General features: G+C 44.4%; 1 protein-coding gene across 4 annotated transcripts in view; it reads right to left on the reverse strand.

Annotated features, from left to right (window-relative positions):
* Zdhhc3 (zinc finger DHHC-type containing 3) overlaps positions 1 to 18633 on the reverse strand; it is a 40530-nt gene extending 21897 nt beyond the window's left edge. The window contains exons 1-3 of one of the 4 annotated variants that reach the window (XM_029542759.1): positions 18433 to 18633; positions 10430 to 10750; positions 7083 to 7412 (exon numbers count right to left, since the gene is read on the reverse strand). In XM_029542759.1, coding sequence (XP_029398619.1) covers positions 7083 to 7388 — 306 coding nt within the window. In that variant the 5' untranslated portion in view covers positions 7389 to 7412; positions 10430 to 10750; positions 18433 to 18633. Of the gene's footprint in view, positions 1 to 5859; positions 5912 to 7082; positions 7413 to 10429; positions 10751 to 18432 lie in introns of those variants that run through there. The other 3 variants (XM_021206200.2, XM_029542760.1, XM_021206201.2) reach the window with 3 other exon arrangements.
* Positions 18634 to 18638: the final 5 nt, after the last annotated feature.

Genomic DNA, 18638 nt, shown 5'->3' on the forward strand with positions numbered 1-18638 from the left:
CTATGGATCAGAGTTTGAGCTCCTGGGCCAGGTGCACAAGCCACACCTTACCCTTGCCCCAATCTAATGCTGGGTTCCTCCTGACACAATGCTGTCATTCTTGTGTGTGTGCGCGTGCACGCGCGTGTGCATGTGCACATGTGCATGCCAGGGCTTTTGAAAAAGCACCACACATGTCTCAAGCTTCTCTTCTGTCCCCAGGACAACATGTTAGCACCATCTAAAGCCCTCTAGAAGTTTGGCAAGAAGCATTCAAAGTCCTCGGTACCCATTTCAAAACCAGTGTCTTCTTCCTAAGAGCCTGAACCTGGGGAACTGCCCACAGCAGGACCCTACAAGCAACTCTGACAGCCACAGTCTAAGCTGACATTCTTGAGACACACTGTAAAATTACACACCACATCTCCAACATGACTGTAAATTCCCAAGAGGACAGAGGCAGTGTCTTTCAACCTATAGCCTAGCAAATTACTCAGGGCCTGGCATTAGGCCTGCATTCAATATACTTAAGCCAAATAATGCTACAGCAGACATGTATTGAGTGCTTATAAAGTACAGGCATAGTTCCAAATGTTTTGTGACTGAAAGCACTCTGACAATAAATCTACGGATGGGCAGAGACTATGCGATCCCTCGTTTTATAGAACTGAGTGAAGCAGAGTCAGACAACCCCCAGGACATGTGGCTAAGGGACAGCAGGTTGAGGATTCAGGCCCAGGCAACAGACGAGGCACAAACATGTTTACTAGGTAGTTTTAATAAGAGATTTAGACTGAGAAAAGCTTTTTTTTTTCTTTATTGCTTTGGTGCTATCTATCACACTCTACTGCCAATGACTGTATTAACAGTACATGAATAAGAAAATTAAAAATCAGGCTTGTTTCACAGCTGAGCATCTATACCTCCAGACGTGTACATCGTGTCTAGGTGGCCACTGAGCAGAAACTGCTCATCTCTCCTGCAGACCTGTACTGTCCTTGAGAGGACACAAGTTTCAGGTTAGGACAGCTTACTTCTGAGACAAAATTAGCCAGTCCTTAAAAGTCTCTGTTTATCAAGGTCCATCAGAATATCCTGGGCCAGAAGGCTGAAGGCTGATGCTCCAACTTCCTGACTTACTGGGGCTGGATAGGTAGGCAACCGTCTCTGCAGTTTGTCTCAGTTCTGGAAGCTGTGTTAGGCTCCCTATATTTTCAGATAGTACTGGCCGCCCTTGGATTTCTGATGGGGTTGAATGACTACTTATAGTCTCATAGCCAACCCAGACTATTTAACATTGAGAAAAAATATTTGAGAAGATAGTTTTCAGATAATGTACAAACTAAACCAGTATGTAACATATGGATTTATAAGCCTTTTAAGTTAGGATAGATGACAGAGTGTTCTATTTAATTGACAAAAATTGTGGACTGGGTGTTAGGTTTATCTTGTACTTTATAAATTACAAAAAGGTAATAGTTGTGCTCAATTTATACGTGAGATAAAAGTCTTTTAAGTGGACAGAAAGGAGGAAGTGTTGTGGATGGCCCTGGTGTTGTTTGTACTTTGATGTTAATTCCACTTTCCCAGGACTGGCGGTCTAGAAAGCAGAGTGAGTCAGTACTCAGGTGACTTCTTGAGAACCTTTTCCTAATGAATAAAGAAACCAATCACTGGGTGAGTAGGTGGGGCTTCTGGGTTGGACAGAAGAGAGGAGGCTGGAGAGAGAGGGTAGTTTTTGGACAGGGAAAGTGAGAGGAGAAGATGTAGCTACTAGTATCTCCTGGTTTAGATTGCCACCAGAGGATTTAGATTTAATATGGCTTACAAGATTAGGATTCCAGTCGATATGCCCAGTGATTAATTTACCATTGATTCGAAAAAAAGAAAGAAAGGAAGAAAGGAAGGGAGGAAGGGAGGGAGGAAAGGAGGGAAGGAGGGAGGGAGGAAGGAAGGAAGGAAGGAAGGAAGGAAGGAAGGAAGGAAGGAAGGAAGAAGGAAGCAAGCAAGCAAGCTTGTTTCAATCACGTCTAGAATAGAGCATGCAAAGGAAAGCAGTGGAGACAAGAAACTCCCAACAAGAGACTGAATTTAAAAGGAGAAAAGCAGCAGCAGCAGCAGGAGGAAGAGGAAGAGGAAGAACAAGAAGTGGGGGAGGAGGAGGAAGAGGAGGGTGTGGTGGTACACAGAAACAGGTGGGTCTCTGAACTCAAAGCCAGCCTGATCTACACAGCCAGTTTCAGGCCTGCCATGGCTACATGTTGAGACCATATTACAAGAAAGAAAAAAAGAAATGGAGCTGGATGGCCCAGTGGTTAAAAATACTTGCTGCTTTTGCAGAGGACCTGAGTTCAGTACCCACATGAGGTGGCTCGCACACCTAGTTCCAGGGGGAACACAATACCTCTGGCCTCCACAGGCACTGGCACAAATGTGTATACACCTACTTACACATACACATAACTGAAATTATATCAAGGCTAGTGTCACATACGCATAACCATTGGTTTGAGCAAAAATGTCCCAGGAGATGTACACAAGGGTTGGAGGTAGGTGACCCAGATAGATTTTTTTTTCCCCTCTCTAGAGCAAGGAGGGCTTTCTTCTAGTTTTGTAGATTGTTCAGAGGCAGGTGTGAAGAACTCCTTGACATAAAGAGGATTCTGAACCCTACACTGACCCTGGATGACCCTAACCAGCTAAGGGAACACACCAGGATAAATTCTCCCTAAAGAAATACCAGATAAATTAAATTGAGCCCAGTGTTTCCATTGATGATATGCATAGTGAAGACTACAGTGTTCTCAGACAGTCACAGAAATTAGTGTTTTTTAGAGGGGTTCACAGGGTCTTGAAGTGGGCTACTGACAGGCAGATTAATTCTCTTTCTTAGCATTGTGGTCAAATTGAGCAGACTGATAACACACCTTTCTTCAGTTCTTGGATTTGAAATAATTTATGGGGTTAATAAATGGTTAGGCCCAAGGAAAGGAAAGGCAGAAATGAGCTGACCACATAGAGTCATGCAATTGTGGCAACTGTGCATGTGTGGCTTTAAACTTCCTGGCAGCAGGGACTGTCTCAGTTTTCAGCGTCTTCTGGGAAAGACAATGCCAAAAAATGTATGTATCTATAGCTGGACAGGAAGAGATGGAGAAAGCAAAGAGGTGAGGGGCAAGGGGTAGAAATGGCTCCAAGACAGGACGAGTTCCCAAGTCTAGGCATCTTCAAGGGCACCTCCTCTAGAAACCAGAGGCATTTGGGCAACTCCTTTATGTAACTTGCTTGTGCCCCAGGACCTGCTTGGGCCTGATCACATATATACCACTTCCATTTGATAAAGGATTGCTGCTGTGCACACCCTACTTTATGACTTGGTGGGTACCCAGCTCATGATAACCACCTCAGGTTGCATGGTAACTTGGTGGCCCATTGTCAAATTTTTGTTTCCATTAAGGCTCAATGGCAGGCCAAGAGCTGATTCTCAAAGGGAGAATAAGTTGTCTGTATATGATGGTAGGGTCTTGCTCCCAAAATCTCAAAGGTTTCTTCTGTGATTCACCTATAAGGGCCTGCCAAGGGCTCCAAACAACATCCCTATCTGCCATTGCCACTTCAATTACCATTGGGTCTGCTGGATTATATGGCCCGAGTGGTAGAGCAGCTTGCACATTAGCCTGGATCAGTTGAGGAGCCTTTTCCTATTCCAGGCCCCTCTCAAAGCCAGCAGCTTTCCAAGTTACTTGGTACATGAGCCCAAGTAACACACCCAAGTGTGCTGTCTCCAGGATCTGATAGACCCACTAATGTTGTGCTTCTTTCTTGATGGTGGGAGGAACCAAATGCAGTAAATATCCTTTACCCTAGAATGAATATCTCCATGTGTCCCAAACCACTGGATTCCTAAAACTTTCACTGAGGTAGAAGGACCCCGAATTTTGGTTAGATTTATTTCCTATCCTCTCATGTTCATAAATGTTACTAACAAGTCCAAAGTGGTTGCTACCTCCTTCTCACATGGTCTAATCAGCATACCATCAATATTTTGGACCAGTGTGCTATATCTATCCTGTGGAAGAAACAGATGATCAAGCTCCCTTAGAGCTAAGTTATAACACAGGGATGGAAAGTTAAAACTGTACAGGTAAAGTGCTGTACTACTGGTCTTGCCAACTGAAAGCAAATTGCTTCTGGTGGTCTCTATAGACGAGTACTGAGAAGAAAGCATGTGCTAAATCAAGAGCTGTAGACCAATACCAGGAGACGTATTAACTGGCTCAAGTAAGGACACCACAGCTGCTGCAATGAAGTCACTGCTTGATTAAGTTCATGATAGTTAACTGTCATTCTCCAAAATCTGTCATCTGCACAGGCCAATTAGGAGTTAAGGAAAATGGGGTAGGAGCCGCTACTCCTGTATCTTTCATGTCCTTGATGGTGTAACAAGTGGCACCAGCATCCACAGTTGTTCCTGGTCAGACTGAAGGTTTTCTTTGTGATCAATATCCATTTGTTAGTTTTTCTCAGGGTTGGAATTTGGTGGCTCCAGGAGCATTTTCAAGTGTGTTAATGCCTAGAGTTCTGCCCCTGCAAAGACTAGAATAGAACCTCCGAGAGCAGGGGGCAGGTACCTCCACTGATTATTTTTACCATGTAGCCAGACTTAAGAATCAATGACTTAGCCAGGTGTGGTGAATTCCTTTAACCCAGCACTCAGGAGGCAGAGGCAGGCAGATCTCTATGAGGTCTAGAAAAAGAGTTCCAGGACTTATACAGAGAAACCCTGTCAGCCCTGTCTTGAAACAACAACATAACCAGTGGTTTAAAATAAGCTCCAAGTTCATTAGCTTCTGTCCTCTTAGCTTGATCCAAGCTAGTGCCATGTCTTCTCTAAATGGCTGCCCATGCCTTTAGTCTCATCCTGCAAGTCTCACCTGAACCTCACTGCCAGCACAATGTCCTTGGCACTTGTCTCCCCAAGGTTGAGGAGCCTACAAGGTCTGGTGCTATCTTGTCTCTGTGGCCTGTTTCACCATGCTTTAGTCTCATGCTCCAAGCTCAGGCCTCTGAACCTCCTTTCTCTGCCTGAATCTGTCTGGAAATCTTCCCATGCCTTTGCCTGCAGCTTCAGGCCATTCAGGTCAGCTCCAATGGCATGACTACGGAGAGGCCTTCTTGGATTACCCTGATCCAGTGGGGTACCTTTAAAACCTACTAGACCCACCCACTGCTCTGACAGCACTTAGCAATTCTACCATTATCAATTCATTAATCACTGGAATGTGAGGGTCCAGAGGGCAGAGGTTTTGTCTGCCTTTTATTCTCAGCTTTACCTGCTGCTTGGGAAAGAACCTCTTGCAGGGCTGGCATCTAGTCAACACAACTGTTATCCACACAGCAGTGCCCAGCAGGGCCTTGCACTGTTGCTATAGACATTCTTGTCCAAAGATACTCTGGTTTTGTCACTGTTTAGTTAAAAATTCTTATAGCCAGACTTAGTGGCACACACCTTTAATTAATCCCAGTGCTTTTAGGAGATAGAGGCAGGCAGATCTCTGAATGTGAGACCAACCTGTTCTACACATTGAGTTCCAGAGCTACATACTGAGACCCTGTCTCAAAAAATAAAATAAAAAAATAAAAATAAAAATTGGGGCTCTAGATGTTTTCCTCTCCTATGTTTGTTCTTCCACAACTGCAGGGACTCCAAAGGTAAACCCATGCCCCTGGTCTTCCCACCCCATGACGAGCTGTGGAGAGGGGCCACTGCCTGTTTTCTGTGGGGGGATTCCCCCTCATCTCTCAGCACCAACCTTGGACTGGCACCCCTCCCTGCTTATCCATAGCAAACTACACTTCCTCTGTCAGGGCTGTCCTCACCTGTCTTTCCAACAGAGGCATCTTGATGGGAGAGCCGGTACTGAACTGTGAGCTGAAGAGAAGAATATAATTTCCTTCACTGTCTCCAATAGCAAGGGCATCACACAAAATTCTGAATAAATCTTTGTTTTAACTCTTTTATACCCTTGTGTATGGGCACTTTCAAGAATATACAAGCTCTCCACTTCTTTAGGTGGTAACATTTCCACTCTCTAGAAGGTACCATCACTGGGTCACAGGCACCAGGCAATTCTATCTGAACCAGTCACACAGGTAACTGAGCTAGGAAACTGTTTTACCTTGAGAGGGATTAATAATCCACCTTCAAGAAGATAACTGGCTCAGTCCTGTGGTCTGTGCTGTACTTTCCTGAGGTTCACAGGAACTGTGGTGGCCATTAGCAGAACTTTCTCAATTTAATGGCTATCACCCCCATACTAAAACAGTTAATCCACAGGGAGGGCTTTACCATGTTACCTGCATGGGTATTTCCCATTCAATACAATGAGAAGACAGGAGGGCTTGATTCAGGATATAAGAAATATTCAGAGGCCTTTGCCTCAGTTGATATATTTATCTACGTCATTCACTGAATAGAACACTAGTTTACCTGTAGATACTCAGAGGTGTCTGTTGCAGTGTCAAACAGGCCTGGCCAGCTTTTCAGGAAAAGAGAAATCATTCCCCCTGACAACAAGGTGTCTCATTATGTAGCCCTGGCTGGCATCGACCTGCCTCTGCCTCCCTGGGGCAAAAAGTGTGTGCCACCCACACCCAACCTTAAAAAGGGATTCCTGTGTAAGCTAAGTGAAGACTAAATCTATCTATGTTCTGAAACTGGATGTGGCCTGCTGTAGCATCAAATCCACCCAGGTCTTCACTATCCTCCTGCTTGCTTTCTGCTCTGAACATCTGGCCCAGTCTCTAAGGTTATCTGATTACATCCTGCAAACAGAGGCTGGGTTTCCTCTTGACACAGAAGGCTTATCAAACACCAATAGCAGTGTGTAGACAGTGTCATTCAATCTGTCCCCATAAGCTTCGTCCCTAAAGCTCCAATGAGAAGCAGCTTACCTTTCCACCCAGCCCTGGTCAACCCTTTTACACATTCCTAAGATCCATGGGGGGTGGGGTGGGGTGGGGGAGGAGCATGCAGGCTATGGCCATGCCAGGGCCTGAGGGAGAGAATGTGGGCTGGTCAAAATGAGCCCAGACATACTCACGGGGTCCGTCAGCATGGCCCGGCAGTGGGAGGCCAGGGCCAAGAAGGCCAGCAGGTTGAACACAATTCCGTTGATGATGCTGTACACGTAGTCTCGGGATGGAATCAGCATGACAAAGAGGACTACAAACTCTGCATAGAGGACCAGAAACCAGGTGACAATGGCACAAGCAATGCCACAGCCATCTCGGATAAACCACATGGTTCCCGAAGGACCAGGGAAGGGAGGTGGGGCACACTTCTCTGGCTGGAGGTATTCTGGTTTCCGCTCAATGTCTCGGAAGTGATGGGTAGGGATAAGCATCATAAGCTATTCTGTCCATACTGGCATCTGAAAGGAAAGGGAGCAGAAATATGGTGTTATTTTAGCATTAAGGACACTTGACAAGTGAACCCTCCCAAAGTGAGCCAAGTGCTTATGTGCATTTCCCTCCCGGAGATAATGCCCCAGCACCTCTTCACTTAAGGGCTGCCCGCTCACTCTGTCCTCACCATTGTAAAGCAAGAATGCCTTCCCTAAATCTTCATATGAAGGTGAGAATGAAGAGACCAGACAGGGCAATGTAAGAGCAGGCAAGTCAGACAGCAGTACAGCAACTAGAGCCTAGACTAGAGCCTAAGACTCCCTGACTGTGAGACCACTGGGCAAATAGTCCATTATTATTAAATCCGGGAGCACTGAACTGAAATGGCTTGCTTCTAGGGCAAGAGGCTCTGAGTTCTGCTCTCTTTGTGAGTGATGGGGCAAGAGTAGAGATACTGGACAGTGTGTTCAATTTTTTTTTTTTGTTTTTTGTTTTTGTTTTTGTTTTTCGAGACAGGGTTTCTCTGTGTAGCCCTGGCTGTCCTGGAACTCACTTTGTAGACCAGGCTGGCCTCAGAAATCCACCTGCCTCTGCCTCCCAAGTGCTGTCAAATGTATTTCTTACCACAAGCCACTATGTTCCCACATGTGAAGCACTGCCCTTGCCAGAGTTGTTGGTACCAGAGCTAGAGGGTTCTGGGGAGGGGCCCATGTTGAACATCCTGCATAGCTCACTGGCTGTGCACAAATATTCTCTTCAAAAGACATTATTCCAGTGGAAAAGTGATGGCTAACCACCTTTCTTCCTAACAGTTACAACACTGACCTCCAGAGAGATAATAACTAAGAACTGGGAATGAAACAGAACAAAGTATAGTGAAATAAGCATGAAAATGCCATAAGGAAATCATTACTTTGTATGCTAACTTTAATAATAATAATTACTATTGGCTTTTGAGACAAAGTTTCTCTGTGTAGCCCTGGCTGTCTTGGAACTTGCTTTGTAAACCAGGCTGTCCTTAAACTCACAGAGATCCACTTATGTCTGCATCCAGGGTGCTGGGATTGAAAGGCGTGGGACCACCATGTTTGGTTAAATAAAGAAGAAAATACAAATAAATAAAAAGCTTTAAACAAACAAACAAAAAAAGAGAATTAACTAAGAATCAGTATTGCATGTCCATCCACAACGGGCTAAAGAACAGAGAACAGAGACGTCCTCTGTTCCTCTCAGCTGCTATACTTGTTGTGACACTAACCAGAATTCTCACTGGGAATTTGATGGCTCAGCTCATTCCCAGATATAGAAACCATGGAAAGGCACATGTAGCACAGCGGCTTAATCTCTGGAGAGCAAGTCACTCTGCAGTGGAAGAAATGACCATGTGCAGCCCCAGCCCATGGTCTTTTGAAAGCTCTGGGTTTTCAATGGCTTTGTTTGACTAGCCTAAACTCAAATCCTCCTTTTTCCCCATTAGAAAGAAGATATGGTTGGAACAGAGCACAGTCATGAAAGTGGGAAAGCTAAAGAGTGAAATGTTTCTTAGGCTGATCATGCACAGTCCAGCTCTGCTCCAAATTAGCATAAGATTCAAGACAGACAGGTAGCTAAGTGTGTGTCACATGCCTAGCTAAAGGAACAGAGTAACAAATTAGAGCGCTGTCCCACAGCAGGAACACAGTGCTGGAGAACAAAGCTGTAACATACAGAGAGTAAGTAACTTTCTCTGTTGTGACACAATGTCTCTTGGTCATCAACCAAAATTTTCTAGCTGAGCAATCCTGCTCTTGCTCTCTGAGAAAAATTCAGTGCTGCCTAAACAAAAGATGTTGGTTCACTTTCTGAAGCACTAAGCAGGACAGTGAGAAACTGAAGACCAGGAAAGTATGGGAACTAACCTGTGCCTAGCAAATTCTAGAACTTAAGTTCTATTCAACTACAAATCAAACCCAATAAATAGCTAATATCCTACAACAGAAGAGCAACACACTCCAGGGACAAGCTTTCTTCCACTGAGTGGGTCTGCATGTTTATCACCTGTGCTCTAGCAGTTACACTGAAGCTCAACCCTACAGACTGCCTCTGGTGGTTCTGCCTGGTGAAAGAATTACCCAGCTAAGGTGGGGGCTGTATCAACATGCAAGCCTCAAGTACCTACTCTGAATCTTTACAGAAAAGTTGATGAACCCAATCGCCACCCACTAAGAAACAGATCATCGTGACTTCCTCTGTGATGTAGATGGTCAGTAATAAACACTCCACTGACCTGACAGCACATCCTCCTGTCATCTTTCACATTAGTGCTCTAGTTATCATGAGGGCTGTATTTTTCATAAATGGGAGACCACTAAATTAAATACCCAGTGACAGAGGTAGTTAACTTCATTCTGCCTTTCAGCAGTTTTTCATTCTCAGCTGTATATGTAGCAATGGTGTGGGTATTGCCCTGCTCTGCTCCCCCTTCGCCCATCCAGGAAGACTGGGCTCATTTGTTTTCCTAGGCTGACTTACAAGCCCCATTTTGTTGAGCTCTGCAGCCTGGCTGCATGCATTATGTGCTCAAATTCAAAGTGTTTGCATGAAGGAATTTGTCAAACAGGTGACTAACAAGTAATGCCACATGGGGTAAGCAGGATGAAAACAACAACAAAGCAAAAAATCACAAAGCCACGTGAGTGAAGAGCGAGATGAGCAGACTTGTCCATCCCACAGTAAGGACTCATGAAGAGTGGGATGTGAGAAGTACAGACAGAGGTGAGGAGGGCCTGGACACCTGGCAGGGAGGACTGAGCAGAAGCCAAGAAGTCCAAAAGCCAAGGAGTCCAAGGGCACTAAGGCAACCTGCTCTAGTCATATTTTGGTGATGCTAGGTTTTCTGTTCCTCTAAGTGGCTACTAGTTCTTCACCAAAGGACTGAGGAAAATGATCTTTTCCCAATCTTAATTATAGCAACCTACACTGTACTCTGGGGATGTTTTATAGCATCAAAAGGAGCTCTCCCACCATGTGTTAGTAATCACTAGTTGAAACTAATAATTCTCACCTGATAGAAGAATACTCAAGGTCCAGAGAGGCACAGGAACAAAGCCTTTGGCAAGAAGACAGGGGATTTAGAGTGGAGGAAGGCATTTGGGAGTGCTGGGGCTCCCAGTCTTTAATTGTACGTGTATGAGTCTGTGTGTAGGCATGTGCATGGACATGGACATGCCCAGAGGTCAGAGGAGGGCATCAGATCTCCTGCAGTTGGAGTTACAGAAGACTCCTGAAATGGATGCCGGGAAACAAAGTAAGGATCTCTGGAAGAGCAGCAAGTTTCTTAATGCTCCAAGCTCGAAAGCTTAGATGGTATGATACATGTCAGAATCTACTTTGAGGTGTGTGTGTGTGTGTGTGTGTGTGTGTGTGTGTGTGTGTGTGTGTGTGNGNGAGAGAGAGAGAGAGAGAGAGAGAGAGAGAGAGAGAGAGAGAGGAAATTAGGTGAAAATGTCCTTAATGGCTTATAAGCCAAAGCCAAAATATTTGAAACTGGTGCTTAAGAAACTCAAATCAAACCACCTTCTTCTGATACAGAGTCTTGTATACAGCACAGGAGTCACTGTGCTTGACAGCAAGCATGTTCTTCTACCACAGGCAGGCAAGCACTGCATGAAGTGGCGCCTGTGGCCCAGAGCTCCTGGGGCTTGACTGCTGGCTGCTTCTTGAGGTCTTGAGGTGTGTTACTCACAGATGGGCAGCTCCAGGACTTCCTACTGTGACCCATTACTCAGGCTTTGCTGGACTTATGGGCAGAGTCCAGCTACCATGGTTATGGTTAACGATCACTTGCTAGATAAGGGCAAATCCCTATCAAATCTCTATCTACTTGCCCTAAGAAAAATCTGGTTGCAGTCCTGCAATCAAAGGTATGACTATCACATAAACTCACAAATTCTCAAAATATATTGTAAGTATGCATGAAATTCTCAATGTATTAATAAAAATTTAATATTTAAATAAAAAAGAGCAAAGACCCACATGCTACTACCTTCATCCCAGCCAGTACCCCTGGTCCTTTTCTACTTCATCTGTTCTTGAAGGGCAATATCCCCTCCTGAAGTCTTGAAATACTTCAGACAGGTCTGATTCTGAATCCTTAGAATCCTTTTTAAATCACTGTGTGAAGACTTTGTTTCTAAAACATTACACCCACTCATCCAATCTAGTTCTCCCACCCACAAGTGCATTCCTTAACAGCGTGAAAGTGGATCTGAGGCCGTGTAAAGTAACAGTAGCAAAAGGCAATGAGCCAAGCTGGTTAAGCCAATTCAAATCTTCCCCAATTATTTTCCCTAGTCATAAAGACAAGGATCATCTAAATATACACGCAACAACAACCATCATGATTAAACCATTTAGGTCCCTACAAGTAGAAACTATATAGATACACCAGTAAGCTGCAGGAACTCCTAAATGGGAGACTCTCGGTCAGTCCCAGCCAATCTATCACGATGGATGCTGAAAGGAATAGCCTGGCTGCTATTCTCCTTAAACTCATCCTAAACATTAAATTCCTGTTTAAACTAGTTTCTATCAGAGTTAAGTGACTTTCAGTCCTCACAGTCACTTAAAATGTCATCTCAAACAGTCTGGCATCTTTTCTGAACTTTCTTGAACTATACCTAGAGAATTTACATCAACCTCCAGTTTAATGGAACTGTTTTTGGTATTGGACTCTTTTAGTCCACTTTAGAGTCAATCATAAAAAGTATTTATTCACAAGCTGACTCTGTAGGTGAATGGCCCAGGTCCTAGGAGCTTTAGAAATGAATGGGGGTTGAGGGAAAGGAAGCTGGAGAGATGGCTCAGACTGTAAATCTAAACACAAGGATTTAAGCTCCCTTTTTACCAAAGCCTTAAGGTGATAGTCATGGGTGTAGAGAAACTGCTCTACTAAGGCTTTCCCCGTCCTTTTCCTGATCGGCGGGAGAAGTAGATTGAAGCCAGAAATAAAGTGTTTAGTTGTTAACTAAATTTTTGTAGGTTTAACTCCTGCCAATCTAGTTTAGGTCTTAGCTTAATTAAAGCAATTGATTTGNATTCAATAGATGTAGGATATAGTCTTATAGTCTTTATCAGAAATTAAACTTGTTTGTTTTCTTAGGCCTTTGAAGGCTCTTGGACTGTTATATCCTAAACTTCTATATGATTAGTTGGGGTGAAAGTGGAAGAGCAAATGTACTTATAATTGTTAGGGAAGGAAAGATAAAGTTGTATTTAGGGTTTATGTGATGCGTTAATATTTTGGAGTTATTATTGGTTAGGTATTTACTGCTCTTGCAGAGGAGCTGGATTCAGTTCTCAGTACCCATATCAGGCACAAATACATACCATATGCATAGACAAGAAATGAATAAATAAAATCTTTTTAAAAATTAACCAGGCAAGCAGAAAATGCATTTATCTGAGCTACACTTAACCTAAATTTAACGATGCCAAATGACTATGAAATGTGTGCCCATTTTCTGATGAGACTCCAAAAATCCAGTAATGAACAAAGAATTACTATGTTTGAAACATTTCATTAAAATAACAGAATGAACCACTACTTTCCCACAAAGGTAAGGGTGCGGCCAGAGCCTGACAGAGCAAATCATGCTGACCTGGCTCTCCCTTCCCTTATGGGAACCCCACACAGCCAAGATCGCTTCCCCCACGCAGTCAAGATCACTTCCTCTCTGCTGGCCATTAAAAAAAAAAAAAAGTAAAGGGAAAAAGGTAAATGTCGCATCTGTACCCCAAACCTTGTCTGTATTAAGGTTCATCAAAACCCAGAAAATGGTCGGGCAGGTTCCCTCCTGTCCTGCTTCTCACTGGCCACCTTCCTTTTGTTCTTGAGACAAGGTCTCACTGTACTTCTCTGATTGACTTGAATTCACTAAAGATCCACCTGCCTCTGCCTCTGAGTGTTCAAATTAAAGATGTGCCATACCATACCCTGCCAAATGTTTCTTTCTAATGAAATGACCATTACATTTCCAATTTTTGGAAATGCTCAATAGAGCAAAGAAAGACATTTCTTTATACCCAGGCCAGCCTGGGCCTCAACACCTGCCTTCACCCCAAAACAACAAAAAGCAAAGCAACAAAGCAAAATGAAAAACCAATAGAAGATTCCTTCTTCTAGAAGCAACTTACAAGCCCTCTGAAACAAAACCTCCTGGAAATCCACTGAGACTGGTTGGCCTCTTCCAAACTTGGGTCAGCTTGTTCAGAGCTCAGAGATGAAGCTCAAGGAGCACCCAGTAAGCAGAAGCAGGCAGATCTCTGTGAGTTTGAGCCCAGTCTGGTCCATAGAGTTCCAGGATAGCCAGGGCTACATAGAGAGCCTGGCTCAAAAAACAAACACTCCAAGTTAAACTGTATTTTAAGCCATTTTTCTCAGTTTATATGTATTTTTGAGATAGGGTCTCACTCCTGCCTGACGTGTGTGTGTGTGTGTGTGTGTGTATGTGTGTGTGTGTGTGTGAGAGAGCAAGAGAGTGTGTGTGTATGTTTATGTACTTACCATGCATGATATGCATGATACATGCATAGGTCAGAGGACATCTTGTGGGAGTAGTTTCCCTCCTACCACGTGAGTTCTGGAGGTCAAACTGAAGTTGTCAGACTTGGCACTTTTACCCACTTAGCTATCAAGACAATATTTAAATCTTTGTAGGTCCAGAATTAGTATGAGTTTTATAAATTAGCAAGAGAGTAGTTTGAGATAAAGTGGGGCTAAAAGATTCTAGACACAAAGCAAGTGAGCAGCCAAGCCCAGTGCACAGCACTAGAAGCCCAGGAGTCTGTACACTACAGATCCTTATCTTCCTAACCAACCTGTCTTTCTGGATTCTCTGCTACTGACTTGGTCTGGAAATAAGACTTTATGTGCCAAGGTTAAGACTTACTACAATAGCCTGGCAGTGGTGGTGCACACCTTTAATCCCAGCACTTGGGAGGCAAAGGCAGGTGGATCTCTGAGTTCCAGGCCAGCCTGGTCTATAGAGTGAGTTCCAGGACAGCCAGGGCTACACAGAGAAACCCTGTCTCGAAAACAAAACAAAACAAAACAAAACAAAACAAAAAAGACTTACTACAACAGGACTGTGGCTAGGGGTACTAAACTGAATTTGTTAAGGTGAGAGACTGAACTCACCCAAGGTATTCCCACACCCTGACACTGAATGGGAGACAACCAACGGCCTTAGTCATCGAAGAAAATCCAAACACTTCAATCAAGTGTTTGTGCTCCTGAAGGCCACAGGTCCCAGGAGACTACAAAAATATGATTTCCTAACTTTCCTGCAAAGTGATGGGATGATGAGAGCACCGATATTTGCCTCTAGCTCTCTCGCTTTCGCATCTGACTGCCAGGAGTAACTTGGCTAAGTGACTCAGGAAATTTCCCAAGAGGAAAGCAAACGATTTTCAAAAGTGTAACTAGAAGCGGCATGGTGTCAACCTCCTTTCCCTTCTAGGTCAATACTGAAATATTATCCCCAGTTAAACTTCAGTCTTTGAGCACAGCTCTAGGGTGGTGTATGATACACCTGGAGAGTGGGATGTGACTCTTTTTCTCACACAAGACCTTATGAAGCTCAGACAGGTCAGCCTCTTAACATGAAACATGGAGGAGCCTTTCTCTAATAATGAAATAAGTGTGGCTCATGTATTGCTACCAATTTTTCCATCGCTATGGTCCCAAACCACAAGATCTAGGACAAGACATGCAGACCCAAGGTTAAATTATGAAAGGCTGTTTACATCTAGTATTCATAAATAAGGCCCAGGCAGGACAAATGCAAAGAATGCAAAGGAAACAGATCCTTAGGAAACATCCCCTTGCTGAGGTTCTAAGAGTTCACAGCACTGCCCCAGGTGCTTCTGCTAAATAGCTTTTATAGCTTTAATGAACCCGGGTGGGTGGGACATATTTACTTCTACTTTACATGTTATTGCTGTTAGCAGCAGCTCTTTTCCCTCTTGTACTTGGTGCTTAACTTGCACAATTAGTGCCTTATTACAGCCCTAATTACCAACCAGCTCAATTGAGTACTTCATTTTACTATCTGGTTCATGTACTAGCTCAAGGGCCTGGACTCCTCAGCTATAGTAAATCCTAAACGACATTTAAGCAAGTGCCTAATTCTTCATGTTCTTTGGTCCATGAGAAAGTCAAGTATTCAAAGGCATTATTAGGACACTTCCTGAATGTTTGGCTCTCTAAGCATGCATATTATACATTCAACCCTTCCCTTCATTCCAGATATACCAGATTCTGCTCTGGAGGGCTCTCTTCTTAGCTATTTGGAGTTTAGCCTTACTTTGTACATAACTTTTTCCTTTATCTGATAAAGTGAACTAAACAGGGACAGGACTTAATCACATTCCATGTTCTTCTAGAAAGAGGATTCAAGAGAATTGAATTCAGGCTAGAACAGCCATCCTTGCTTTTGAAACAAAATCTGCGGCCTAGGGATATAACTCCATGACAGAATGGTTTCCCAGGACTCATGAGCCTCCAGCACCAGCATCAAAAATTGATTAATTGAAACTGAGCAGTATTTTACAGGGTAGTTACCAGCCTTATAACAAACATGGGCATGTTGCATTAGGTCCCCTGGCAGATGACATGGAGTTTGTGAGAGGCTATAGAAAGTGACATTTGGGAGCCACAAAGCCTCCACTCAAATCTTGCCTCTGCTACATATTAGTTATGTGCTCTGTGACTTTGTTCAGACACTATGCTTTCTGTGCCTCCGTTTCCTAAACTATAAAATTGCCCTCATAAGGCTATTGTGAGAACTGAATCTTTGTAAAGTTTTTGGCATACAATAAGCACCACACAGTGTCATAGAAAGTTAATAGAGCACAGGGTTTTATAAAAGACACAACTAAACAGCATGAAACAAACAAAAACCCCAAGAGAAATGGGAAAGCAAACTGGTATAACATAATATAATGTGCCATCCTTGGCTATTCCATTTTTCTGGTTCTAATATGTTCTTTGAATTGCTTCAATAAATAAGAACTATGAGTTATGAGGTTTAACGACATCTAATGCACTCAATGAATATGATGAAAATGCTCTAGCAGCACATAGGAAAAATAACTAGCGATGGCAGCAGTGTTCCAGAAGAGAATTTAAACTGTTTATGTTTCTTGAAGTCTTCTGAACCTAATACCAGCTATTACTCATAAAATCAGTCACCAAATAAATAACACTGACCCTTCTTCACAAAGAACCTGTTGCCAGTTGTCAGGGGTTAGCATATGCCCGTGTGGTGCTGGGGAAGGAACCTAGGGCCTTTGCACATGCTACTGTTCCACCACTAATACACTTTTGAAGATATGCCAAAAGACTTTTTCCCAGGAAAATGACTCATGGTAGTGTTTAAACTTTCAAGTCAAACTTTCTTCCAGTATCTTTTCTGACTTTTCAATCTTCATCCTACCCCACCCCCACACCACTATATACTATTAAAATGGTCTCTCTTCCCAGTAATCTCTAGCATGAGATACCCTAATAGCAGGAGTCCCTTGCTATTTCACCAGTTCCTCACACAGAATCTAGTTGTCCAACCAGAGATGGTGTCTAGGTGCTATATCAAGTGTGGCATCTGTTCCTCCACAAAAGGAAGAAAACCCTCTGGCTCCACCTTTTCCAGTTACCCTAGAGGGCAAAGTCCAACCCTACAGGAAGCCTTCTCAGGAGCACCAGTAGTATTATGTATGGACGCAGGAAATTCTTGTCCAGTCTATCAAGAAAAGGCTATCATTTGAGGGCTCAGCAGCTAACAGTTCAGTACCTAGGAATATAGTCAGGCACTTAATGTTACTTTTGAAATCTCAGTATAGTCAGTAATCCACTATGACAACTCTAATCACCATGCTCTGTGGGCTATGCTTACAAGAGCCTTCCCTTCTACCCTGGAAGACTCTGGTCAGTGATCTATTTACTTATTTAGTTAGCACAAGAGAAGAAAAGCCTTTTTTCCGACTGGTTGGGAGAGCGTCTTTAAGACAGGATCTCACTATGTGGCTCAGGCTGTCCTTGAACTCACTGTGTAGAGCAGGCTGACCTCGAACTCAGAGATCCTCCTAGCTTTGCCTCCCAAACGCTGGGATTAAAGAGTAGCCAGCACCTTTTCTTTCTTTCTTTCTTTTTTTTTGTTTGTTTGTTTTTTTCGAGACAGGGTTTCTCTGTGTAGCCTTGGCTGTCCTGGAACTCACTCTGTAGACCAGACTGGCCTCGAACTCAGAGATCCGCCTGCCTCTGCCTCCCAAGTGCTGGAATTAAAGGCGTGTGCCACCACACCCGGCTATGTGCACCTTTTATTTCTAGATGATTAAGCTGAAGGGTTACTTTTGTTCAAAATAGAACACCAGGTAAGTTAAGTCTCTACCAACTCTCCCCTCATTTTCCCATAGAGACCCTTTAAAACTTGGTTCATATCCTCTCTCTTCCTTAAAGGGCCCATCACTATGACCCCAGCTTCACCTTGCAGGCATCCTTTCTGGATAACCTAAGTCCCATATCCTCCCTGGGTCGGTTTTCTTTCATGCAGCTGTCCATCTTCCCCGGCGATCCCTTCCATCCAGGCATCCCGAAGTGCAAGACACTCTCCCTACTCTCTTTGGGACAATACTCCAGCAACCGCACGGGGCAAGGGTAACTTGCAAAGCTCTGGGTCATTATCTGATGGACAGTAGGGGAGGAAAGGATAAAGGAAGACAGGACAGAGATCGATCCCTGGAATGGAAGGAGTGAGAAAATTGAGAAGCTGGCGCCCCATTCCTGGTGCAGACCCTTCCCGACCAGTCAGCCAGCCTAGGGACCAACTAGGAGGGGGTTGAAGAGATGGTCCCTCATGGGCAGCACGACTTCCGCCTTCCTGAAGTGTCTCACGTGCGCGCGCTCGGCTACTTCGACTCCGGCCCGAGCGCTCGGGTTGAGCGCTTCTCATCGAGTCCCGTCTGGGGCCCCGCGCCTCCCTCCTTCTAGGGCTTCCCCACTGCACTGACCGTCAATCTGGAGGCAGCTAGCAGTCCCGCGCCGCCTGCTGCTGCCCCGGGACCCAGCCTCCAGCGTCCGCGATGGCTCGGGCACCGGGCGCCACGGCTTGCCCGACTCGGCCTCACACGGGGCGGTGCGAAGGAGAAGCCCATGGAGCTCCAGGCGGTGGCGGCAGCCGCGGCTGCGGGAGCGGCCACCGCGCGGGCTGATGACG

This window comes from Mus pahari, chromosome 10 (assembly GCF_900095145.1).
Source record: "Mus pahari chromosome 10, PAHARI_EIJ_v1.1, whole genome shotgun sequence".
Taxonomy (NCBI): Eukaryota; Metazoa; Chordata; class Mammalia; order Rodentia; family Muridae; genus Mus; species Mus pahari.